Source organism: Melopsittacus undulatus, chromosome 3 (genome assembly GCF_012275295.1).
Source record: "Melopsittacus undulatus isolate bMelUnd1 chromosome 3, bMelUnd1.mat.Z, whole genome shotgun sequence".
NCBI lineage: Eukaryota > Metazoa > Chordata > Aves > Psittaciformes > Psittaculidae > Melopsittacus > Melopsittacus undulatus.
Genome location: NC_047529.1, coordinates 2,071,497 through 2,098,665, shown reverse-complemented (window position 1 = coordinate 2,098,665; position 27,169 = coordinate 2,071,497). Strand labels below are relative to the sequence as shown.

The following is a 27,169-nucleotide window of genomic DNA, read 5'->3' as shown; positions in this document are numbered from 1 at the left end:
AGCTGTCAGTAACAGATGGAACTTCCCAAGCCTGCCCACAGAGTGTGTGTTTAACATAGGGAAAGGTGCCTGTAGTTACTGTGGGTGTATTCCATAGTGAACCTTTCCCTTCCTCCGGAACAAGACTGAACCTACACCGGGGCAGCACCAGGTCTGTAAGTGAGAGCTGTACCGGTGGAACTGCTTTCACCATTAGGCAATGCTGGAAAAGCCTTGCTTTGTCTGGGAACAGGACCCGCCCTGGCCTGGGGAGCACTTGTCCTCCCACCTCCCTTCCCAGCCTGAGATGATGGTGTGAGGCACTTTGAAGCCTCCCCTGTCCCCAGTGCTCCACACAGCTTGACTCCTTCCATGCTTTTGTGTCCTTTTCCCTCATTCCCATGTAATGATTTGTTATTCTTGGTACAGAGGAAATGGTTGGCTGGTTTTTGCATGGAAAACTGAAGATTTACAGACCGCACAATGCCCAATACATGTCTTACATTGCACAGGGTCTGTAAGGATGCACTAAGCACATTTCTCACATTGGGAAGCATCATAGAACAGCTTCCCCTTCCCTTTAGCAGCTGAGCCCCCTGTATGGCTGTGCACTGAGCACCACGGTGCAGATGTTGCTGGTGGGGTTGGAATGGCTGCAGGAGGTGCTGCAGAGCAGCCTCATGGTGCAGGACATCCCCGCTGGGCTGGGACCTCCCTCTGGGTGTTGCCCATTGGTTTGTGCCGTGGTGGTGGCGTTTTCCCCACCTGCAGGGGGGATGCTTTAGGGAATGCCCAGTGCTCAGGGGGTGTGTATGTGTATATAGTTTATAGATATAATATGTAATATTAAATATATAATAATATATAATGCAATAACATATATAATAGTAAATTTAAGGGCGTTTTGTAGAGGGTGAAACTGTTCTCATGGAGACCGCAAACACACGGGCCTGAACCACAGAATCAATGAGGCTGGAAAATCCCTTCAAGCTCCCCCAGTCCAACCATTCCCAGCCCTGCCAAGGCCACCCCTAACCCATGGCACTGAGGCCTCGTCTCCACGGGCTGTGAACCCTTGCAGGGCCGGTGCCTGCAGCCCTGCCCTGGGCAGCCTGTTCCAATGCCTGAGCACCCTGTGGGGCAGGAATTGTTCCTCAGCTCCATCTAAACCTGCCCTGGTGCAGCTTGAGGCCGGTTCCTCTTGTCCCATCCCTTGTTCCTTGGTTGCAGCCTCCTTCCCCCCGCCCCGCCGCAGTTTGTGGCCGCTCTCAGCCGCCGTAGCCCCTGCGAGGGGAGCCCGTGGCCGGGCGGGGAGGAAGAGAAAGGCGGCGAGAGTCGGGTTTCAAGATGGCGGCGGCGCCGCGGTAGCTGCTGAGGCGGCGGCAGCGAGGGCCGGGGCGCTGTGCGGGCAGCCATGGGGAGCAGCGCGGTGGAGGCCCCGCGGTGCCCCTGAGCCCCCCGGCGGCCCCGCTTCCCCCTCGCTCCATCGCCCTCCCGCAGGCGGAGCGGGCCCCGGCGCCGAGGCCCGAGGCCGGGGCTGCACCATGTCGGACACCCGGCGGCGGGTGAAGGTGTACACCCTCAACGAGGATCGGCAATGGGACGACAGGGGCACCGGACACGTCTCCTCCACATACGTGGAGCGCCTCAAGGGGATGTCGCTGCTGGTGCGCGCCGAGTCGGACGGTGAGAGCGTGGCCGGGGCTGAGCGCAGGCCTAGGCCGCCCGGGCCTCCTGCTTCGCTCCCCGGGGCCCCGGCCCTGGCCTGTGGGGCTGCGGCGCTGTGGGCTCGGCCGCTGCTGGCCCCCCCTGCCCGCGTCCGTCGGGGAGACCCCGAGCTCTTTGTTGTTGTCGTTGTTGTTGTTATCCCCTTTATTCCCTTGCGCTCTTGGCTCCGTTCAGTTTCCTTCCTCCCCCTATGAGCCGCAGCCTTAGCTCCTTCCCTTACCCTAACCAGCAGCATCAGTCTGGGCTGAATGAAGTCGTTACATGTCGCGACATTTTGTTCTCTTTCGGGGTGATTTTGTCTGCTTTTAAAGTGTTCTTTCCCCCCTCTTTTTCTTCCCATAAAAAGTTGCTTATTTGTGGGGTTTTTTTTTACCCAGAAATGTCATTTTTATCCGAGTTATGGGGCATCCCTCATGTTCTGTTGCACTTTAAAGTCACCTTAAGGTTCTCTTTTGATGGTGGGGGGGGTACAAGCTTGCTGCTTTGTCAGCTAACAGGTGCTAATGTGATAAATAAACCACCTAAGCCTGGTGTAACTCACTGCCGAGCTGTTGCCGGGATACAAACACTACTTGCATACACAAGATAAAGTCCCCGGGTGCAGTGTCCGGATGATTCACTTCTGAAGGGCAGTTGAAGGAAATAAAAGCAAATGGCCCACGTGGCTGCTGTGGGGAGAAGCATTCCTGAGCTGGGCAGTATGGGACCTGGTGTTGGCTGATTTGGGTTTGCTGAAAGGCCTGTGGACAAGGTGGTTGTCACCCCAAAAACACCGCCCGGACAATTCTGCTCTAGATTAGAAGGGAAAAGTACATCTTAATGTGTGTCTTTCTGTTGAATTTTGTCTTTCCTGGCTTATTGTAAGGAATTGTGTTTGGAGAAGATGGTTCTGGATTAAGCTGAGCTTGTGGCACATGGGAGGTGGTTGTAAGATGTGTGCAGATGTTTCTTTTGTTAAACTCAATGTCTCTTCCTACCTTTTGCAGGTTCACTACTGTTAGAATCGAAGATAAATCCCAATACTGCATATCAGAAACAGCAGGCAAGTATTACTGCTGGGCTTTAACCTTTATGGTTGCTGATGCTGAGGGATTGGTTTATGCTCAAGTTCCCTTTTCCAGGGAAAAAGGGAATGACACAATGTGGAATTGCCAGTGGTGTTTTCCATATAGGTGAACAGCTTGCTTGGAAGCCTGGATGTGCTGTGATACTTTGCATTCTAGAGATGAAAATGTGGGTCTCCTAAAAACCCTTTTGGACTTCAGGCTCTGAAGAGACTATGTGTGATCCAGATAAATACTGACCTTCATATGGGAGAAACAGAAACACAAATGCATAACTTCTCTCTCCCATCCCACGGCACATGAAATAGTTGTTGAATGAGGAAGGTAGAACTTAGCCAGTTCTGTTACAACATATTTACTTCTGCAGTTCTTCCTCTGGAGATAATCATTGTGGGACTTCTTTCATTGTTGCTCTTATGGGTTTTGTTTGAAGCCTGGAAAACGGCTGCTCTCCTGAGCAGTGAGTGGCCATTGTGAGGTTTCCCCTCCTGGTTGCCTTTCCTAGGGGTTAAGGCTTGTGCAAAGCAAAGGAGTAGAGCAGTTGGGAGTCGTTGTTTCATCCACTGAACATATCAGCTTGCTAAATCTCTTTTGCTTCTGTCACTTGTAATGTCTTTTTCCTCTTTGTGCATGAATTTTTGGTGTCTCTGCCTGCATTGTTCTCGTGATTGTTACTGGGGTTCTTCCTGTCTCTTCCTTTGTTCTGCAGCAGATTCTGATCCTTTTGTTCAGTGTTTCACACTGTTCTCCATCATTAGGGTATCCAGAAGTGTTTCAGCACTAGAAAACAGGAATTTTGTTCTTTCTAAATCATAGAGACAAATCTTGACGGATTTTGTTTGTTTTGGTGACAAGGCATGTTATGAGAGCTTGAGGAAAGAGCCTGTGTCAGCTCTTGAGCACTTTAGGTTAGGAGCAGGTTGGAGACTTGGGCCTGGCTTTTCAGAAAGCTGCTTACTGTGGTTTCCACCTATCACTGTGGTTTTAGTTGGGGTGACAGCCGTGAGCTTTCATCAGAGGATGGTCTTTATGGAGCACTGCAGCGTTCTGAAAGTCAAGAGCCTTGAGCTGCTTCCTGTTCAGCGGAGGAAACTGATACGTAATGAAATACGAGTGCACATTATGTTGCTCTGCAAGCTTAAAGCACCTCCTTTTGCAGCCTGGTTTTGTAACTCCATACAACTGATTATTTGAAAACCTTTACTTAATGGGTAGCAAAGTTTCAAGTGACTTAAGTAGTTTTCTGATGTCTTTTTTCGTGGGGAAGCCTTTGTGGGTTGTAGTTTTAGGCTGAGGCTTCCTTTGGTTGGCTTTTATTCCTGATTCTAATGCTTTTGTGACTGAAAGTGCTTGCACTCTCTTGAAGTTTGGGTTAGGGTGGGTGTTCTGAAGAGGAATAATGATTGGTGATTTCCAGAGACAACTTCTAGGTTTATCTGACCTCTGAGATCGTACAGCTTTCAGTTGACAGAGCTCTGCCTCCTGAGTAGCAAAAGCAGACCTTAATGTAGCATTCCTGTCTCATTGCTAAAAGGTAGTTGTATTCAAACCTGGGCATCTTAGGAACAGATTCCTTTTAAACCAGTGGAAAGATTTAGGCAAAAATGCTGTGGATAACCAGAGATGAAGAGGGATGGACTTTCTTCAGCATCCCAATGTGCATGTTTGATGTCTGTTCCATAGGTAGCCTGAGGATCTGGAGGCTGTACTTATGTGCCCAGGGCAGGTACTTGCAGGTGAATGGCAGCGTGGAGGAAGCTTTCCCTTCACTTACAGAGTTTAGTCTCAGGTTGTCATTAAGGTGCTGATCATTTTGGGTTTGGAGAAAGCCACAAGATGATGCAGCTTGATGGAGAGGAAGTGTCCCCTCCCCATACATCTGTTTTCATATGAATCACTTGAATAGACTTACAGTGTGGTTATCACATTGTGATTTGCATAGCAACACTCTGAACAAAGAGAACCAACTGATTTCTAGTTGCTGGGTGTCATTGTGTGATTCCCAGGATTGCGCTATTCATGCTCAGCAATGCTGTAACTATTGGCTAACTGAACAGGGCAGGCCTGTGTCTGCCATCTCACATTGGGTTTGTGGTCACCAGCTTCTGTGCAGAATCCAGTTCTGCTGGGTGCTGGGCAGACTGTCATTGTGGCCTCATTCTCAAGAGAAATGGGACTTGGATTAGACACAGCACACAACATAAAAGAATCTCTCTCTAATGGGATGTGTGCAGAGAACCCTAGAGCCTGAAGAGCTTTTGATCCGCTGGATTTTGGGGTGTAGGCTTTGAGAGTTCCATACCCCCACCAGACACCCTGTGTTGGCCAAGGAGCAGGTCAGCTGCTTCTGGAGGCTCCAGCAGGAGCAGTTGAAGTTGTTACCACACCCAGTGTTGTTCCACCCTGTGCTGGAGGTTACTGTTCCCTGGCACAGTTGGCAGCAGAGCCTGTCCCCTGCTGCAGTCAGATGGATGCGTTCCTCTGCTTTGTTCCTCCAGCTCAGCTCCGAGGGTGGCAGTTCTCAGCTGCGTTGGCTGCACGGCTCCAAACTGCTGCAGAGATCCTGGCTGTGAGCTCTGCCTTCTGCTGCTGACTCCTTAAGGTGTGCCCTCTTTCCAGAGCTGAGATGAACAGTGTGTGCAAATACTGCCTCTTGCAGAGCTGCCATCGCTCATGTAGCAACAGAGCAGTTTGCCCCAGGCAAAATCAGAGTTCCTTGAGGCTGGGATATAACACAGTTGCAGGGGTGTTATTAACAAGCAGCCTGAGTGTTGCCAGGGGGCTGCTTCTCTCCTTTTTCATGCCAGTGTGTGAGTGTTGGTGTTACTGTGTGACAGGTTCCATGTAGGAACTGATTCCATTGAAACAACTCTTTTTGGCAGAGAGGTGTGGAATGGCAGATGTTGTGCAAACCAGGACCAACACCAAAAGGGTTGAACACCACTCTTAAATTGTTCTTAATTCACCTCTTTGGTTTTCTGTTATGTTTGATGGAATTAAGGAGCACTGATTGTCAGTGGGGCACATCGTGGGTGCTGATCTAAGCAGCTGGAGTGGCAGCCTCTTGCAGCGGCTAGGCCCAGAGGATGTCTGTCTGTAGGCTTTGTGGGTTGTCTTAGGTCATGAAGGAAGTATGTGCCAGATGGGCAGATTTTATATTGATATTAGACAATTATTTTCTGATTAAACCATCTTTCAGTCTTTCAGAAGTGTTTTTGGAGAAATGTGGCTTCCGCTTTGTGGGGGCACCATTGTAACAAACACTGCTCAGTAACAAAAGAGCTCCCACCAGAGTTCAGGTGCAGCCCTGATGGATGCTTGCAGTCATTTGAAGTTATGGCACTGTATCTCTTACCTGAGGCACTCTGGGTTGTGAGTAGAACTTCTTGTGTGTGTCCTTCTTTGTTCATGGAGGCACATTACCTGGAAGTGGGTTGATTTGGAGTGTCAGGGCACTGGTCATTTCACAGAAGGTTTCAAGGTAAACATTTCAGGTTTTGGGTTTAGAACAGCCATAAAACTGTACCTACAAATATTCATATGCTGATTATCCTCTGAAAGAGAGCCTGACCATGGAGCTGATCAGACTTCAGTGCTGCAGCTGACAGTTACTGTTTTTCCATGAATCCCAGTTCAACTGCTTGCTCTAAAAGGGTACATGGAGATTAAGCTGTTGATGAGGAGGAGATGAGGGTGGACAGCTGTAGGCACAAGCCATGGCAGCTATATGAAGCTGTACCATTTGCTCATGTGAATCACAGCTCAAAAGCAGAGGTACTATTTCTTAATATTTGTGATTGTAGGATAGAAGTGTAAGTGTAATGTAGGACACTGCAGTATAAATGAACGCTCATAAATAGCATTAAAACACTAGTGCAGTGAGCTCAGTTCTTTCCAGAACAGGGAAGGAATATATAAAAATGAGAAAGGGGAAAAATTGAACTTGTGCAAATGGTGCTGGTTTTCATGTGACCTATGATTATGTTTTGAGAGAAGGAAGCTGATCCATTGACCTATTGGTAGACACTTTCAACAACGTTGCTTTAAGAAGGTGTTATGCTAAGCTATTCTAAGGAAAAAAAGGAAAAGGCAAAGACATCCCCCTCCAAAACACACAACTACAGATGGATATTGAGAGAGACTGTAGAAATGAAGAATTAATGCCATGTCAGCAATGCTGAGTTTCATGCCTGTTCCACAGTGATAACTATACCTGCAAAGTGATGCTAGTGGAGGCAGAGGTGTGTGTTTCAGATGGTTGTGCTGGTGGAGGAGTTTGTCTGCTGTCCATGCTGTCAGCAGTCCTGTCCCATACGCTAGTCCTCTCATCTGCTAGTGGAAATACTGGCTCCTTGTGTATACAGAGTGCTCCCTGACCTGTGTAAGCACAGAAGTGCATTAATAAAGATCTGCTTAAGCATCTAACCTGATTTTCATCAAAAACAATTAAGGAATGCTGGCTGACAGGTTCAAGAGTAGCAACAGTCACTTGGTAGGAATTGGTTTTGTCCCTGTCTTTGGTGGATACATGAAGGATGGTGACAGTATAGTTGTATGATACCATGTCATAGGTTGGCATTTTAGCCTACTGAATACCTTACAGATAGCAGTCAATCAGCTTCATCATCATCATCACCACACAGACAGTAACCAGTCAGATTCATCTTCATCACCTACATTGCACATAACAATCAGCTTCATGGTTTCCTGTCACTTGGTGCACAGAGGGAACCAAGAAGTTCTTTTGGGGTGAAGATGTGAGGGGTCAGTGCAGGGTCTGTTTCGTGTTGCCCCTGCAGCTTCCTAAGGTGTATGAGGTATCTGTAAACCAGTAAACCATTGTTTGCTTCTGGTTGCTTAGCTTAAAGATACCACTTTGAATATTTAATTTACAAAGAAAGTCATGCAGAAAATCAAGACTTTGAAGCCTTTCTAAGTTGCATGGTGAACATTGACCTTTGTGAATGAGGGGAGTAAATTACTTTGTTGACCAGTCAGCAGGGGCTTGCTCATGGTTTTGTTTGGGGTTTTTCTTAGTCAAGAAACTCATTGGAATGTGGATCTGTTTTGCTGGAGCTCATCAAATGTACTGCAGCATTAGCCGAGAGATGTTCTGTTTGCACAGCTTGGCATGAAGATGAGTTTACTGTAGGATGCTGAACTATTGTGTGCTGGGTTTGGCTGGGATAGAGGAATTTTCCTCCTCGTAGCTGGCTCAGTGCTGTGTTTTGGATTTAGGATGAGAATAATGCTGATAACACAGGGATGTTTTAGTTATTGCTTACCCCTGAGTCAAGGACTTCCCATGCTCTGCTAGCAGAGAGAGAGAGACAGAAGAAGCTGGAAGGCAGCAGAACCAGAACACCTGACCTGGACTGGCCAAAGGGATATTCCAGACCATGGAACCTCAAGCTCAGTATAGAAACTGGGGGGGAGTTGCATGGGAGCTTTGCTTGGGTCAGGCTGGGCATCCATCAGTGAGTGGTGAGCAACTGTGTCGAGCATCACTTGTCTTGAGGTTTAGTCCTCTGGTTTTGTTACCTCCCTTTTCTTCATTATTATGAATATTATCTTTTATTTCCATTATTAAACTGTTCATATCTCAGCCCGTGGGTTGTACCTTTTCCCAGCTCTCTGAGTGAGCTGCTGCATGGTGCTTCATTGCCAGCTGAGGTTAAACCAGGACACTCACATATCTGAATGTGGAAGCACAGGCTCACAGTCCTCACACTGCAGCAAGTGTCCTAATACACCCTCATAAAGAAACACTGCTAGTTTATTCATAAATTCCAGCAAATTTTCCAGACATAGTGTGCAAATGGTCAGGTTGGATTGATGGAGCCAGTGGTAACAGAGGAAAAACCCTTGCTCACATGAAAATACCTGTTGGCCACTGTTTGTAACTTACTAAGAACTTGTGTCTCACTGTATGTCGTTTAACTCAGAAAAGAATGGTTTAGCATTAGTTTGGCATTATTTCTCACATTGCCAAGGCTCTGTTAAACTCTTTTGAGGAGGAAGCACTTGTCATCTTGGGCTTTGGTTTCTCCTGTATTAAATATGAAAAGGCTTAAGTTGTTGTATTGCAGGTTTTCCTCATCTCCTACATTCCCTTTCCAAGACTGTTGGCACACAATTACGTTGTGGAAAAATGTCATAAGTGTTTTGGCTAGAAAAGAAGTGTATTTAAATAGTAAGGTAGTGGTCATAAAACAGTAAAAAAGGAAGGTGATGTCCCTAATGGAAGAAAAGGTGATTTAATGTTCTAGTGTCTTATGTTCTGTTTGGACAAGTGTAACCTTATTTCTTCTTCAGGCCTATGACTTAAGATAATATAGGTTGATAAGTGTGGACCTGCTTCAGCATCACTTATTTTTCTGCTTTTCTCTTACCCAGGACACCCTGATTGTTTGGTCAGAAGCAGAGAACTATGATTTAGCACTGAGTTTTCAAGAAAAAGCTGGCTGTGATGAAATCTGGGAGAAGATCTGCCAGGTACAGCTCACTTTCTGTGTTCTGTTTCTTCCAGATGTTGTAGTGACTTCATGTATTTGTGCTGTGATTTTTCAACCTACTTGTAAAATAAGCACTTATTCTGTTACTTTCTGTGGCTTTTCTGTGTCAGGTCATAGGTTGCCAGTATTGACACAAGTTCATTTCATAATTGGATTTCATGCTTCTGAAAATCAATGTAATGATGAAACTCAGGTCTTGGGCATTTTAGAGGGGTTGGCTTGTTGTCTCCATTAAAAGGGCGAATGCTAAAGTACCACATTTTAATTGTCCTTCTCCCAGGTGACCTGTTGAAGTGTGGTGGGTCTGAAAATGGGTTGTAATGAGTAAAGATGTAGATGTTTCACTGAGAGACAGGTGCTGTAGGAGCTCAGAATTGTCAGTGACATTTACTTCATTAAGATTTGAGTCTTGCTGACTATCTGTGTCTTATGGATGTTTCAATCTTTGTTGTTTCATTACAAAACAGTTTAGATCTGCTTTCTGGAAGTAACAAGGGAATCACACCTGAATGTACTTAAAAGAGGAAACCTGGGCTTTGGTGTTGGAATTTGATTTACTCTCAGGTTTTGAAATGGTGCAATGTGAACTCTTATCTAAAGGAACACAACTCAGATTTCCTACCAGTTTCCAAACTAGGCAGTTTAGATGCAGTTTAATCTTGGTGTGCTTTGGGATACAGTGTTTTCTCAGCCCGTTCTGAAGTGCTGTTGTTGAAAGGAATTGGTGCTAGTAATGACAAGTAGATGTGTCTAATACATAGCCCAGGTTTTAAACTGGTTTTAAATTGGGACTACGGCAGTGACCAGTCTGAGAGGAAGGTCTTTGTGTGATCAGACCATGTCAACCATTAGACTTACACTCTTTCATCAGGTTCCAGACCCCTCCTAGATAACATGTTCTTTGTGGCAGATGTAGCAACAGGATTGTTGTGAATTCTCTTACTATGAGTTTATCTCTTCACAGCCTTCTGATTGAGAAAACAAAAGGTTTTCTGATGCCCTTTATATATTCTGTGCTTGTCTGAAGGTTCTTCAGCCTTTGTGACTGCAGGGATGCTGTTAGGGTTTGGTTTTATTTGGTTTTGGATACTGTTGAGGATAATCATAGAATGGTTTGGGTTAGGAAGGAACTTAAGATCATCCAGTTCCAACCCCCAAATAATAGTAATGGAGAACTTAGAGGAAATAAACTTACTCCTCTGCATGGCCAGGTGTTTTCCATGCAACTGAAGGTATGGAAGTGCTTCTACACATACTATTTCATTTAATAACTTGATGATTTTTATCTGTTTTGGGATGAGTTGCTAATTGTGCACACTCTCTCCTTAGGTCCAAGGTAAGGATCCTTCAGTGGAAGTCACGCAGGATCTCATTGAGTCAGAAGAGGAGCACATAGAAGAAATGCCTGAAACTAGTCCTTTGATCGACCTTCCTACTTGTGAACTCAACAAACTTGAAGAGATTGCTGACCTAGTTACCTCTGTCCTCTCCTCGCCCATCCGTAGGGAAAAGCTGGCACTGGCCTTGGAGAATGAAGGCTACATTAAAAAACTACTACAGCTTTTCCAAGTGTGTGAGAATCTGGAGAACACCGAAGGCTTACATCATTTGTATGAAATTATTAGAGGAATTTTGTTCCTCAACAAAGCAACTCTATTTGAGGTGATGTTTTCGGATGAGTGTATTATGGATGTTGTTGGATGCCTGGAGTACGATCCTTCTTTGGCTCAGCCAAAACGGCACAGGGAGTTCTTGACCAAAACAGCAAAATTTAAGGAGGTTATTCCTATAACAGACTCTGAACTCAGGCAAAAAATCCACCAGACTTACAGGGTACAGTACATTCAGGACATCATCTTGCCCACACCGTCTGTTTTTGAAGAGAATTTTCTCTCTACCCTCACTTCCTTTATTTTCTTCAACAAAGTTGAGATAGTCAGTATGTTGCAGGTAAGTGGGTTTCAGTATGCTATAAATGGATCATCTATAGATACCTCTAGCTGCAGTTTCACAATCGGTTACTGCTCTTTAACACTGGAAGTTAATCATTGATGCTTTCATTTGTGTAATGGTTTCAGTGCTTCTTATTGTATTTTAGAAATGGTAGATTTCAAGTAGCAGATTTTCAGGAAACAGTAAAAGATTCTTGATTCACAGGCACCATATTGAGCATTTTGAGCTGGTTTTATGTAGGTTTTTAGGGAACAAGCAACTTTTTAACACATAACACATTCTGAATCTGATTCAGAAGAACGTGTTTGGAACCATTCCTGCTGTACTACTATTTATGGTAATTTCAAACGTTCATGTAATATATATATATATAAAGTAAATTGTTGGGGTTTTTTCCTTCATATTGCTATCTAAAAGTAGTAATTAATTAATAACCAGCACATTATTACATTGAAAAACTTACTGCACACTTTGTGGTCAGAAGTAGGCTTAAGCATAGTTAGGTGTGGCAACCAGGAGGGCCTGTGGAAGGAGCCTTGGTAAAGAGCTGAGTGTGAACATGACATTCAGGGTATTTTCACATCCCATTTTGTTCTGCAAACTGATGGATACCAAAGTGGATTTATTCTGTTTCTGTCTGTGTCCTTAGAAGAGAATATGACAAACCTGTGGGGCTTGAGCGTGGATAGTCTGTAAAATATAAGATGTATGAGAGGAGAGTAGTTAAAATTGTGGAAGGAGAGAGGCACTGGAGCAGTGACATTACTATCAGGAATATTGCTAAGGAATGCCATAGAGCACTGGGGGAAAAAAAACCCCAAAACTGGAGAACTGCAGAGAATTGCCTGAATAAGCTTTGGGCTTCTTTCCAGTTTCTTTCTGCTGTTCAGCCAGAAAGTAGAAAGTGAATCCCACGTGCAGAATTACTGATTCTGTGGTAAATAAAGATTTCCCTTTTGCATGTATTACTGTTACTCTCCTGAGGCCACAGTCCTGTTTCCAGTTAGAGATCTTTAACTCCGTGAAGTTTGTTATTTTTCATCTAGGCCTTACTCTACTGGGTATTTAATTGTGCCTTAACAGAGCACTATGGTTCCATGTTACCTGCAGTACTCTCTGGAGAAGGTTCTGAAATCCTTTGTCAGTTCTTTGCTGCTCCGTTGCTGCTGTCCTTGCCACAGTGGAGAAAGGATGTGGCATGTAGGGCTGCTTGTCTGTTTTGAAGACTTGTGTGATGGGTTACAAATAATGTTGATATTCACATCTTTTGAGCTGCCTTGAGTGTTGTAAGCTAATTAAAAAGCACTTGGGAGAGATAGCATGGAAGAGGAGGAGGGTTATGGTAATGTGGACCTCAGGTTTAAGACTGTTTTCACAGTCCCCTGGAATAAATCACCTTTTTAGTGTGGCACAAGGATTCTAAAGGTCCTTTGGGTTTAGTGAACATGTTGAAAGTTGTCTCACCCTGCATACACCAGCAAAGCTTCCTGTGAGAGTAGGGTTTATAGGAGTAACAGGTTGTGTTTGCGACGGTAGTAAAGCTCCTTCATGTGTGCTGTGAAGCAGTAGATCCTGGTGCTGCTGTGGATGAAGGGCATGGACTGAGCATGGAAAACAATCCTAGATCTATCCTGTGCTTAGGTTATCAGGACTACACTGTGCAGCAGCCTTAGACAAGCAAGGGATGTTTCCATTGCCAGCTGTTCTGCAGTAGGGAGTCTCTAGCCTGTCTGAGGTGGGTTGTGGTAGGGTTATTTTTTGGTAACAGGCTTAACTGAGCTGTTAAAGGCAGCAGAGCTCAGAGTGAACTACTCAGTGTGTGTATGTTGTGCTCTCTCTGAAGCTGATTCCAGGTATCATTTGGCTGTAAAGCACTTCTTTCCCCACCTTTACAGTTCTCAGGAATTCAATGGTGAGCCTTTGGCTGGCATTCCTGTAACTGGAAAGAATTCTGTCTTCTGTCACAGCCTAAAAAGCAACCAGGTTATAACAGCAGCACACAGGAAAACAGAGAATAATCCCCCTCTGCATTATGCAATGTAAAGTTTCTGTATATATTTATTGGCATGCTGCTGTTCCATTTGTGTTTGTTCAGTGCATAAGTAGAGGTGAATCAGCAGTGATGCATCATTTTATAATGCTGTAGCGTAATGTTACTATTTGCTTTAGGATTTGTATTGTGTTTAATGGGTAATAGAGGCAGTTGATTTGAGAGAATGCCAACACTGTTTCCATGGAGAGAAACTGATACACAGAGCAGCCAGAAAGTGCCCAAAGAGCTGAGAGATGTTGTTCACCCTCTTTTATTAGTACCACTTGATACTGAGCAGTGGTGTGACTGAAATGCTTAACAAGAAATGAAACGTTGTCTTGTATATACTTTAAAATAAGTATCTCTTGGTAGTAGAGGATCTGAACATGAAAAGCAAGAGATACTCAGGTTTCCCTGATTGGAAAAGCTGAACTACAAGTGGGGAAGCTTTTGCATTAAACTCATCATGTGTTCATCTAGACACACACACACATAGGTGGCTGGACAAAAGGCTTGTGATTCTGCAGACCCAGGATAGGGTAACTGTTACACAGGAGCCTGGGGCAAAACTGAGACTCTGGCACAGGGTGCCCAGAGAAGCTGTGGCTGCCCCATCCCTGGCAGTATTCAAGGCCAGGTTGGACACAGGGGCTTGGAGCAGCTGCTCCAGTGGAAGGTGACCCTGCCTGTGGCAGGGATTTAGAAGTGGATGAGCTTTAAGGTCCCTTCCAGCACAGACCAGTCAGGGATTGTGTGAAAGACTGACATTATCTGTAGTCTGGGACAAATCACAGTGTATGGGTCATTCAGAGAGCAGTTTCAGTAGTTATCACCTATTCTCTGCCTCCAGCACAGAATGAATCCTGAAATAATACACTGGAAAGGATCCCCCTGGGTGTGTGCTCCTGTATTTCCCTTTTTGTGAGAAAGTCATGGAGGTGTGGAGAGAAAAAGAAGAAAAACTCCTTATCTACCAAATCTACTAGTGCATGGGGGTTTTGTTTGTCGTTAAGCATCCTAGTTAAGCTTAAGTTTGACTTCCTGCAGTGTGGGAGCCAGTAGAGATGGCTGGTTTAACTCTCATTGTGTAAGTCCTGTTCCTCTTATGTGTCACGCAGGAAGACGAGAAATTTCTGTCTGAAGTTTTTGCACAGTTAACAGATGAAGCTACAGACGATGACAAACGGTGTGAACTGGTAAGTCAGAGGTTGGGGTGGTTCTTTGAATGCTTGGAACTACAGAGATTATGTACAAATAGTGACAGAAACTGTTCCACTTTGGTTCTGCAGTCACTGAGGTGTTCCTGTAACCCCATTTCTGGTGTAGCTCAGTCTTCCTTTATGTACTCACTAGGCAAATAGTTCTCACCCTGATTTGTTTGTTCTAAATGATTAATTTATCATTGAGAAAGTACTAGCACTGAGCTGACATCCTAGACCAGAGGGTGTAGTTTCTTCCAAGTACTCATCAGTGTACCACATCACTTCTGTTTGTCATCACTGCTTTTGCCCCTGTACTTTATGCATTCAAGAAAGATCTTTTAAGTCCTATGACTGAAGATTACCATTAGTCCCTGAATAGATATATTACAAACATGATTTCTCTTTCAATGTGTGTTTATTAGCTTAAATAGCCTTGTTGAAATCTTGCTCTTGGCAAGGGAAGCATCTTTGGTCTCAACAAAAGGCACACCAGACAGGATAAACCCTTCAAGTGCCAGCTGTGACCAAGTAGTCACTACAAGGTCCTTGTGTTTCTTTCTGAAGTCAGTTTCAACCTCTTAAACTTCTGTTAGTTCATTTTTACTGTCTTTACTGATGTTGTTGAAGGTTGGAGGAGAGAACTAGAATAAACCATTTTCTAGGAAGGACCATGCCAGCCAGTGCACAAACCTGATACACATGGTAGTAGTTCCTTACTTCCAGAGAGTTTTCTGAATCAAATACACCTTAAATGACTTTTTCCCTGTTACAGGTTAACTTTTTCAAGGAATTCTGTGCGTTTTCCCAGACATTACAACCTCAGAACAGAGATGCATTTTTCAAAACTTTGGCAAAGTTGGGAATTCTTCCAGCCCTTGAAATTGTAATGGTGAGTTGAGAACTTAGAGCTGATGTTAACAACAGTAAAACCCCCTACAGCCATTGAACCATGTTTTCAGTACTGCTGAGCCCATGTGTGTAAGTTTGCACAGCTTCACTCTGCCGAAAGCTGAAGTCTATTCAGCTTCCAATTCAGAAGCCAGAAGATGTTTATTCCTAATGCTGTTTTACTTTGCACATTGGAGAAGTCTGTAGTAAACTCAGTGTGACAGCTGAAGGCTGCTCTTTCTCATGTGGCAGCTTGATGGGTGTCTTTTCTGTTGTTGTTATTGGGATGATGCCAAAGAAGTATTTTTAGCTGATCTTGACCTGTTAGCTTGTTTCTATCTGAAGATCACCTAATCCTGTCTTTGCAGAGGTCTAGAGCAGATTAATCCATCTTAATCAGCAATGTGAGAACATGGGGTTTTTCACTCCTTTGGCTGGAACAGCTCTTGCTGCCTGACTCTTGTTGTTCATGTGCCAGTGCTGCTGTGACTCAGGAACTGTAAATTCAAGGAGGTTTATATTGTAGAGTAACAACCTGTGAATTCCCTGAAGGACACGGGCTGTTAAGATGTTCAGTGATTAGATGAACCCTAATCTTATTATTCTTTTCCAGGCCTGGACCAGTCCAAATGTTTCCTGTTACGTCAGTATTTTAGGCTTAGAAATTGTTCAGTTATCAGAGAAAATGTCATACTTTAGGGGAAATTATTAATTCTTGTCTATAAATGAGTACAGGAACTTCTGTATGAATTGATTTGTGCAGTTGGGCCTTTTGTATGAAATCAATAAACTGTGGATAACAGGTACAGAATATTAGTGTCTTATGTATTCCAGCAAGTAGGATAGAAATGGTTCCTTCCAAATTAGGGCTGTTGGATTCACAGGAAGCCTTGCACTTTTTCTCAAGTGGGAAAACAGATAATAAATCCCAAACTTGATTTACTCTGATAAATCTTCTCTTTTTTTTCTGTTAGGGAATGGATGATCTGCAAGTTAGATCTGCTGCTACAGATATATTTTCTTATCTAGTAGAATTTAGTCCATCCATGGTCCGAGAATTTGTAATGCAAGAGGCTCAGCAGAGTGATGATGTAAGTAAACGTGTTTTGGAGTTTGAATATACTAGTTTTAGAGCAAATAGGGGAAAACAAACACAGCAAAACTAACTTCTGCACAATTCCGGGATACAGTTAGCCCTAGAATATAGGTACTAGGAACATGAGAAAATGTAGATTTAAGGTACAAAGATTTCTGAGCATGTTGGTGTTTCCAGTAATAAGACTGTATTTGAGCCAGATGATGATTTTAGGTGAGAAGGGTTGTGCAAAAAAGAAACCTAGTACAGAAACTCATTCTTCCACTGAAACTGTGCCTGATTCCCCTGTGGTTTGTTTGGGCTCTGTTGCAGGATATCCTCCTCATCAACGTGGTCATTGAGCAGATGATCTGCGACACCGATCCCGAGCTCGGGGGCGCTGTGCAGCTGATGGGGCTTTTGCGGACTCTGATAGACCCAGAGAATATGTTGGCCACAGCTAATGTAAGAAAATTCAAAGCACTTTAATGTCTAAGCAAAGTGGTCTGATACTGAATTAAGCTAAAAAGTAAGGTAAAAGTTCCATCAGCTTTTGATAATCAAAAGTATGTGGCATTGTACAAGAATTTATGCAACCAGGCAGTCCTGTGCTTCAGTGAAACAGCACCAGTCTGGTCATAGCTCCTCTTAGCTGATGCATAGTGAAAGAAGAGAATCTGGTAGAGTTTGCTTGCAACCAAATCAGTGTTTAAAATACCAGTGGCACAATTAAGATGCAACTTGATCCAAGTAGTGCCATACCAAAGGATTTATTTGTATTGTTGGAGTCCAGATTGCACACATGTGTTCTGATGTCAAAGTATGCAACAGGCAGTGTATGGAAATTTGCTTTAAAACTTGGATCACTTCCTTGATTCAGCTGCTGACATTCTGAATCCAAACCAAAGTACAATGTATTTGTAATGAAATGCATACTCCATGCAAGAAAACAGATTATAATCTTAGTCACATATTGATACACACATATTTTGTAAAGAATGCACCAGATGATACTTGTTCAGTGTAAAAAGGTTTTTCAGGTTGTTGTGGATAACATTACTGCATTTAAGAACAGTGTAAGCAAATTCTGCCAAGCACCTTGAGTCACTGATATATTGTTCAAGACCAGGTTGGATGAAGCCTTGGGTGCCATGGTTTAGTGTGAGGTGTCCCTGCCCATGGCAGGGGGGTTGGAACTGGATGATCTCAAGGTCCTTTCCAACCCTAACTATTCTATGATTGTAAGTGTATATTTGCATCTGTGGTGGGGATTGTTTTGGTGATAGCTGGGTTGGTTTGATGTCTCACAGATCTCCCCAAATAAAGAAACAGATCTTTCTTTAGTGACAGTGTTGCAGGTCCAACCAAATAGATACAGGCAGAGCTGAAGGAGTCCATAGAATTCTTTGTTGGCTGTTTCTTAGGTTACTGTTTCTTATTTAAGGGGTTATGTGCAAATGCCAGGGTCTGATAAAGTTATGTTTGTTTCAGAAAACAGAAAAAAGTGAATTTCTCAATTTCTTCTACAACCATTGTATGCACGTTCTCACTGCACCACTTCTGGCCAATACAGCAGAAGATAAATGTGAAAAAGGTAATGTTCGTTTTTCCCTTCAAGCCCTGTGGTGTTTCCAAGTGCTTTGCAGTCCTGGTAGCAGGGATGAGCCCATGGTGTGAGCTGGGAATACACTTGCAGTGATGGGGTTCTGTGGGCAGAGTTTGAGTAGCTCTTCCTTGCAGCTTTGAGCATTAATGTGTATTTACACTGTGCTTTGTGAAAGATGTATCTCCTGGATGAGCTTTGTTGCTTGTGTCTTTATTTTACTAGTATAATTTAAAAGGGTATTTGCTGTAAAGCAGAGAGTGTGTTTAGTTTCATCTGAAAGCTTACAAAACCCTGTGACATAAGTGGTTACGTGATTCCAGGTGCTGGGTGCTCAGGTGATGAACTGCTAAGACTGGTTTTCCCTTGGCTGTATATAGAAATGCTAAAAGAAATCTCTTCAAAGCAATACAAGTGGAACTCCTTTCTCTTGTTTCCTTTCTAACTTTCCCTGGGCACAGTAGCAGAACTGGAATCTCTTTTGGCACAGCAGATAACAAACACTCACCAGTTTGTCTCTGATGCTTTTCACACTGAAATGTAACATCATTACAGCCTCTCCAGTCAGCTTGTTCCCAGCGTGCTTTCAAGAGATTAAATCAAAGCAATATGTAGTTGGCAAAAACATTATTTCATCTCACCCATCTTGCATTAAGTCAAAAAGAAATGTTTTATGGGGTTTATACAGAAACAGAACTTGCAGAGTGTCTGTAGAACTCAATCTTACTTGAAAAATTGAGACCAGGCACTTTCTTTCAGCCTAGGTAGGAATAATGTTCCCAAGTATTAGATTATGTGTTTTCACCTAACTGAATCTGAAGCTTTGCAATGTAAATTGAATATAGAGAGTGCATTTTTGCTGCATCTTTATTTCCCTGCAGCTAACAGAAACCTGGGATTAGATTAAAAGTTTGAACTGATAATTTATCCCCTTCTGTTAAGTATTTACAGGGTTTGAAAAGCTTTTCCTGATTTTTGGCTTTCTTTTCTCTTTGTCAGATGCAGTAGTTGGGTCCACAAAGAGTAATACAGTTTGTCCTGGTAAGTTTTGACTCAGTTTCTAAACTTGTTTTGTTTGCTCTGTGTGGTGGTTTTATTTAAAACCACCCCCAAAAAGGTAGGTATGTCCATACTTTATCTTTTTAAATAGTCTTTTTCGAAGTAGTGCAGGTGCTTTGCTTCACCTGAGATGATGGGAAGCTGAAGGAAGGATCTTTCATGGCATTTCCAGCCCAAATCATTCTATGATTATACGATTTTGAACATTTTACCTACTTTTGAGCTACTGGATTTGCGGTTTTTTAGCAAAACATGTACTAAGGAGCATGCTGAGCTTTTACAGGCTGAATTTTTATCTGTGCAGTCTTTTTGAGCTTATGAAAAGCCATTGCTAACTAGGGTCACAGGACTATGGGTCTGACTGGCTCTATTCAGTTAACTGCATACAGTCAGTCTGGATTGCTGTAATCAGTGACTCACTGGTCCTGGACATGCCCTGCTGCCAGTTCAGGGTGATTCTTGTGACTGAGGGGGGAAATAAAGCCAAATTCATGGTGGTTGTTTTGTTCTGTCCTAATGTCCTATTTCCTAAAGCAATCCAGTGCAAAGAGCTGGAAGAGCAGCTGAGCTTGGTGATGATTTGGTACATGACAGTCCTTTGGTTTCTTTATATAACCTAAGGCATTACCTTTTCCTGCAGATAATTACCAAACGGCACAACTACTTGCCTTAATTCTGGAGCTGCTGACTTTTTGTGTGGAGCACCACACGTATCACATCAAGAACTACATTATGAACAAAGATTTGCTAAGGAGAGTACTGGTCTTGATGAATTCAAAACACACCTTTCTGGCCTTGTGTGAGTATGGAGCTGTTGTGATTTCCTTCTTTGAGCCATTTTATGTGCTGTTTGGAATGTGTAGGAGTAAAAGTTTATACTTCAGTTCCAAATTCATGTTAATTTGGTGTTTATATCTGATTAGCTGTTAAGTAATGTTGAATACAAGGTAGCAGATGCCTCTTGATGTATGTAGACCAGTGCCATTGTGGTGGGAGGAGGTGTATCTTCTGAAGTCCACATTGATCCTCAAGTCTTGATGACTTAAGGGTCATCTGTGATCAGTTATTTATTTAAATGGAAATACTGTAATTACTTAATGTCAGGAATGTAGAGCTCCTTGTGGAGAGCAAAGGAAATGTTCTGAATTTAAAGATTAGGGACTGGTTCCAGGAGGGAAACACAGAAAAGCACAGGAATGACCTAAGAATTTAACTCTGCTTGTGCTGAAGTTTATTGCTGCTGTATATCAAACAGAAATTAATGGACCCTGATGCCCAGGGAAGTCAGAGAAAGAAATAAAGGTTACCTGTCAGCAGATGCCTCTTCTGACTCTCAGACAGTGATTTTTAATGCTCTTGCTTTGGGGCACATCATCTTCTCAATGACCATAGGTTTCTTTCCAAGAGGAGCAGATTGGAGTCCTGGCATGTGGTTATTAAAGCCTTGAATTTCTTTCTTCATACAGGTGCTCTTCGCTTTATGAGGAGGATAATTGGCCTAAAAGATGAATTTTATAACCGTTACATCATCAAGGGAAACCTGTTTGAACCAGTTATAAATGCTCTGTTGGATAATGGAACTAGGTACAACCTGCTCAACTCTGCTGTGATTGAGCTGTTTGAATTCATCAGAGTGGTAAGTTGAGCAGCTCTTACATGTATGTGATGCCTCAGGTAGAAATACAACCTGCAGATCTTTGCCTGAAACAGTGCATCACTACTTAAAACCACAACCTAAAAATCCCATAGATGAATATCCAAACAGAGAGGAGCCAGTGAGCTGCTTCGTGCTTGTTTTGCTGCATTGTCCTGTCACAGACTTGTTTCTGGACGAGACTTTGAGGAATTCAGTGAAGTATTTTATATGTGAGTAAACCTTGAGAGGGGCTTTGGACAAGGGTCTGTAGGGACAGGCCAAGGGGAATGGCTTGAACCTGCCAGAACAGGGGAGACTGAGCTGAGCTCTTGGGCAGAAGCTCTTCAGAGAAGCTGTGGCTGCCCCATCCCTGGCAGTGCTCAAGGCCAGGTTGGACACAGGGGCTTGGAGCAGCTGCTCCAGTGGAAGGTGTCCCTGGACACCTGGAGCTGGATGAGCTTTGAGCTCCCTTCCAACACAAACCAGGCTGGATTCTATGATTGTTGGCTCTAAATCAGGTCAGTTTGAGTGTAAATGTGAATGATCATTGTCCTTTAAAATCTGACACATTTGGCCAGTGTCAGCTTTGAATCAGTAGCTCTTCCACTGGCAGTGTTTGTGGGAACCCTATAGATGTGGACAGGACAGACAGGATGAGCAGGAGCACCCAGTTGGTTGTATTGTTGGGGTGCAAAACAAGGACTTGCAACAGCTCCTGAGCCACTCAGTGCAAATGTTTTGATGTGTGGGAGCTTTCTCAGGGAGTCTTTGTGGTCTGTGAAAATGAAGGGTGGATTTTAGTCTTAGGGTATCCTGGCTGCTATCTTCCAGCAAGAAGGAAATGTGTTGGGTCTCTGGGTGACTTTTCCAGTGTGGTAGAACATTAGATTGCCTGATTTGGTGAGGCCTGTTAGAGGGTGAGTGACCAAAAGGTGCTTCATCCCATGGTGCTGTTTTAGTTACTGAGGACTGGAAAGAGCTGTTTTGAACCTCTGTGGAGGGCAGGGCACAGCTAAACTCCTGCTTCTCTCAAGGTTAATTCTAGATAGCAAGCATCATGGTTTAATCAAACTATCATAGCTAGAATTGAGACAGTACCAAGTGTATTGTCTGTGTATAGGGGGAATTGTTACTTCTCAATCTCAGCTTTTTTATTATTAATTCATAATTTATTAACTAACGTTGTTACTTCGCATTTCTTCTTTACAATCATGACCTGAGTCTGGACAATGAACCCATTACTTCTAAAACTAAACTAAAGCTTTCCCAACTTCTGCATGTTAATATTTGACACTGAAACCCTTTTCTGTTCCTCTGCAGGAAGATATTAAGTCTCTTATTGCACATATAGTTGAAAACTTTTATAATGCACTTGAATCTATTGAGTATGTTCAGACGTTCAAGGGACTGAAGACAAAATATGAGCAAGAGAAAGACCGACAAAACCAGAAGCTGAACAGGTACGACCCAGATTAGGTAGTCTGAGACTTTCCTTCTTCCCTAAACAGCAAGTGAAGGCAGAAGGATGGGATTGGGTTGGTTCTTGATTGCTGATGAAAGCTTCTCCAGTCAGAGTAAACCCCAGCTGACTTGCTGTGTGGCCCTCCTGAGGTACAGATCCTACTTGTCAGTATATTAAATGTTATATTCAGAGAACTCTTGAGTTTACAAAGAGCAGGATCTTCTGTCACTCTGAGTTAGGATCCAGTCTGCCTTCCTGCCAGCTGGGGTTTGGTGATGCTTATGGTGATGCTAGGCCCACGGATGGAGCTGGACTGCTTTGTCAGGTGCACTGAATGCACTCTCAAGTGTGAGAAGCCACTTGTGATCCCAGCTGAGTGTGAACCAGCAAGCGAAACTGGAATCACTTGTCCTGTGTCTCTTACAGTGTTCCATCTATATTGCGTAGCAATAGATTTCGCAGAGATGCAAGAGCCTTAGAGGAGGATGAAGAGATGTGGTTCAATGAAGACGAAGAGGAAGAAGGTGAAGCTGTTGTGCCTCCAGTTGAGAAGTCCAAACAGGAGGATGATTTTCCAGATAGCTATGAAAAATTTATGGAAACTAAAAAAGGTATTGGCTTGATTTCAGCTTTCCAGCACTGGAATTCTCTGTGGCAGATGCATGGGGTGTCTTGTAAACAAACCAGTTGCACATGCTCTGTATCATAGGCAGGAGTAAGGCTGTTCATTGTAATAATGAATATTATTAGGTAATGAGTTCCTAACATGTCTTTGCAAGCTAGTTTAGGATTAAAGGAATGACTTCAGTTGCTCCAAGCATGCATCTAATTTCAATGACATTCAGAAGCAGAACTTTATATGTACTGTGTGTGCTGAGTGAGCAGTGTCCCCGTCTCTGCAGCATCTGTGCCATTCACAGTCTGAATGCTGGTGTGCTCTCCATGAGGTTAGTGGGCAGCTGTTGATATAACCCGAATTAAATAAGATGGGGTTTGTGCTGTGATGTGGATTGTAGTCCATAGTGTACAGTGGATACTTCAGTGTGACACTATTTGTCCTTCAGCTAAGGAGAGTGAAGACAAAGAGAATCTTCCAAAAAGGACTTCAGCTGGGGGATTCAAATTCACTTTTTCCCACTCAGCCAGCACAGCCAATGGTGCAAATGGTGCAAACAGCAAATCTGTGGCAGCTCAGACGTCACCAGCAAGTTCCAACGGCTCCTCATCAAAGAACACAACGCTGAGCACAGCGGTGACAGCCACCAAGGTGGGAGAATTTGGACGAAAGCTGCTGTCCTCGTGTAGGGCACAGAGCAGCATCGTGAGGCTTTACCTATGGGGTGTGGTGTGGTAAGGGTAGAGTTAGGATGTGCTTGAGCCAGTTCAGAGGAGACCACAGAGCTGCTGCTAGGGCTGGAGCAGCTCTGCTCTGGAGCCAGGCTGAGAGAGCTGGGCTGGGCCAGCCTGGACAAGAGAAGGCTCCTGAAGGGGAGACCCCAGAGCAGCTCCAGTGCCTAAAGGGGCTGCAGGAAAGCTGGAGAGGGGCTTGGGACAAGGGCCTGTAGGGACAGGCCAAGGGGAATGGCTTGAACCTGCCCGAGGAGAGACTGAGCTGAGCTCTGAGGCAGAAGCTGTTCCCTGTGAGGGTGCTGAGGCGCTGGCACAGGGTGCCCAGGGAAGCTGTGGCTGCCCCATCCATGGCAGTGCTCAAGGCCAGGTTGGACACAGGGGCTTGGAGCAGCTGCTCCAGTGGAAGGGGTCCCTGCCCATGGCAGGGGTTGGAGCTGGAGGAGCTTTAAGGTCCCTTCCAACACAAACCAGTCTGGGATTGTGGGATTCCTTTTGTGTATGAATTCATCCAAAGTCCTGTCTAGTTAAACCATTGCTAGTCTGGGATAAGGTTTAATTAAGTACTGGGTGGGACTGGAATCTGTTGGTGATCTGGTAGGCACATTTTAATTTCACATCTTCCACATAATGCCCAGTCCTTCACTTTTTTAACTGCCCAGTTAATGCTCTGTGTGTGTGAGATGGGGTTTTTCTGAACTATGTTAGTGCTTCTCCCCATGGGGGATTTATTAAGGGTTTTTAAGCAGATGAAATGCACTAGGTGATCCCTCCATTCCTTCCTCCTCACTCATGTGTTGCTTCAGTCTTTAGCTGTGAGCTCCCAAGAGGCTACAGAACAGCAGTCCCTTAAGACTCAGCAGCAGAAGGGATGTGCTTTGTGCACATGAGATTTGGACTGTTCAGCTGGGAGCTTAAAAAGTGGTTTCTAAATAATCCTGAGGCCAGATCCAGAGGCACAATTCCAGTATGGAATTCCAAATGGGTCTTGGAATGAAAAAGGCATCACCAAGAAACTTTCTGCTGCAGGTGTGGGTGTCCTGGGTAGGTTGGTGGGAGTTAGGAACTAAAACTGAATGTTCCTGGATAGTCTTTTCAATGTGGGGTTTTCTTTTTTCCTCCTTTCTTGAATCAGCAGGGAAGCCTGGTCGGCCTTGTGGATTATCCCGATGACGAAGATGATGATGAAGAGGAGGAGGCATCTCCAAGAAAAAGACCTCGTTTGGGTTCATAAATGAAACCAAAACTTTGGAATAAAAACTTTTTATTATGGGGTTTCAAATGCTGCAACTGTTTTAAGAGCTAAAAAGGAATCTGATTCAGAAAGCTTTCTCCCATGAGTATATAAGATAATACAAGGAGTAGCAAAAGAAACTCGGTGTATCAGCTAGAAAGGGTTAGTTCTGTAAACACAAAGCTTCCAAGGAACTGAATATCTTTCTAGTAAGTCAGGAGTCTGCCATTCAGGCTGTCAGCAAAATGAAATCAAAAGCAGTGGGTTGGTATTCAGAGAACCTGGATGCTGGCTCCTCAGCGAGGAAAGGCTCAGGTGTCGGGAGGGCAGGGAGGGAAGGGGGTGTAAACACTTTTTAAATACTATTGCAGGGTTTCCCCAGTGTTTAACAGAACTAGGAGAGAAAAAATAACAATTCAAGCTTCAATTTCAAACCTGGTAATCTTAATTTTGTAATGGTGCTGTCCGTTGTGTTCTTTTAGCAATGCCTCTTTTAAAACTTAAGGGAAAACTAACTCTGTTTGCAGAACAATCCAGATTTGGGGACCATTTCTTAGCAGTTCAATGACATTTCTTGTGGTTGGTCAGAGGGAGGGACACTGCAGTTCCAGTGCATGTTGAGTTGTTTAAATCAGTTCAAAAGGTTTTAATTTGTGTTTTTCAAGAGGAGCCAATGGAAGCTGGATTCCAAACAGATGGTTTTGCTTGGTTTTCCAATTCGACATCCAGTAATAGCCATGCCAAGGAACAGGCTCTTCCACAGTACCTCCAGGAGCTGCTCGTGTGGCAGTGGTGCACCCAGCCAGCCACCGGCTTCGTGGTGGGAAGGATCCCTATTGGAATTGCTGTCTGGGATGTGAGGTGAGCTGTCTCCATGGAGCAGCGAGGCCTTCATTAGTGAGGTGTAACTGAGGTGGTCATGGGCAGCACTACCGCATTGGTCACCGCGATGAGCTGAGCAGCGTTTTTAACACCAAAGTCACTTTGGACCAAGATGAAATCGTTCCTCACAGAACACCAGGCTCTGAGGCGGGATCCACAAGCAGCACCTGAACCTGGGTGTCACACAAAAGCTGCTTTTTTAACCCATCAAAGCACATTCCACGTAGGTGAGCAAACGGTGACAAACGGAGGTGAGTTGGCAGCGAGTGGATAGAGGCAAACGGTGCAGGTTTTATGGCCAAGAGCAGCGAGTGAACTGTAAATACTTTAATGTTAGTTTGCCCACGTGTGATCTGAGATCATGAGGAAGTGAGAGGAGATTTCCCAATGACAACTGACGTGTCGGAAAGGTTAAAACCAGCTGCAGTCCACCGCATAGATCACTCGTAATACGTGTTATGGGTCCATTTCTCCTGGAATAGTTTAAACTGAAGCAGTTTCTCTGTTTTGGAGATTTTTTTGTAGGTAGTTTTAATTTTAGCTATTGTTTGGAAAAAGATGGGCTGTCTGTGTAGATATGAAGTATAGTTTTTTTCCATAAAACAGAAGTTTATTTTGTATTAAAAATACCACTGTACTTGTTTGACACCATTTGTATACATGTGGTGATATTAATGCTGAACTGTAAAATTCAGGAATTAAAATGTGACCCTGTAATTCCAGAAGTTGCTTTGGTTTGGTTTGTTACACATGGGAAGTTAACTCTGAAGTTTAAATGTGGCCATTTTAGAGGACTTTTAAAGATTAGTTATACATGCAGTTTGGAAAGTAACTCTGTACCACTAGATGAAATCCCAAAGGGAATGTGTGAGCTCCTCCCAGTGCATAAGCTAACCCCAAGCATTGATGGATGAGTGGACCTGGGGACAGTGGTGGTGCCCTTTGTGGCTCCAGGCAACCAGGAATGGGACTCTATATTCTTCACCCATGGAATGAAGTGCTGCTGATGCACAGAATCCAAGGAAGTGTTTGCTGGTAAATGGGAGCTGCAGCATCATCGTGAGTTGGTGATCATCTGCTTTCCTTCCTGAGGAGTCTTCATTGTAAAGATGATTTAATTTCTTCCAGCACCACACGTGCTACTCAAGCAGTGTATGTGCCTTTACTAACCTGAGGCTGAAAAATGTCATCTGGTCTGTGGATCTGAACTGTCCTGATGCTCTTTCACCACTACCCAAACCAAGCTCTCTGAGGGTCTCTGCCTGAACTGTGTTTGTCCTTGCCGTGCTAACCACCACCCCATCTTGTCCCTCAAGTACTGGCAGGAGCTTTAAAACCACACTCAGACCAACATGAGGATTTTTACTGCAAGAATAAGAATGTCATGAGTTTTTATAGTTCCTAGAAGCAGACTGTGTAAAGTGACATTAGATGTCCCATTTAAGGAAAAGCCCTAAAATCCCTGTAGCAGATGGGGTGCAGCAGCACTCTTTTCACCTGGGTCTGTCCC

The 27,169-nt window shown here is 44.0% G+C and overlaps 1 protein-coding gene across 5 annotated transcripts; it reads left to right on the top strand.

The window, feature by feature from the left end:
- The first annotated feature begins 1,304 nt into the window (after positions 1-1,304).
- On the top strand, positions 1,305-26,384 carry PPP4R3B (protein phosphatase 4 regulatory subunit 3B). 5 transcript variants are annotated; one of them, XM_034060276.1, is made up of 16 exons: positions 1,305-1,665; positions 2,694-2,749; positions 9,168-9,266; positions 10,616-11,236; positions 14,390-14,467; positions 15,246-15,362; positions 16,336-16,452; positions 16,770-16,901; positions 17,928-18,030; positions 19,039-19,080; positions 19,739-19,897; positions 20,565-20,734; positions 22,055-22,194; positions 22,644-22,807; positions 23,261-23,463; positions 24,679-26,384. In XM_034060276.1, the coding sequence occupies exons 1-16, from the start codon at positions 1,524-1,526 to the stop codon at positions 24,775-24,777; spliced, it is 2,442 nt and encodes an 813-aa protein (XP_033916167.1). In that variant the 5' UTR covers positions 1,305-1,523; the 3' UTR covers positions 24,778-26,384. The 5 variants fall into 5 exon arrangements, with proteins under 5 accessions (XP_033916167.1, XP_033916169.1, XP_033916168.1 ...); XM_034060278.1 differs by having other exon boundaries at positions 22,623-22,807; positions 23,339-23,463; positions 24,682-26,384; XM_034060277.1 differs by having other exon boundaries at positions 22,623-22,807; positions 23,339-23,463.
- Positions 26,385-27,169: the final 785 nt, after the last annotated feature.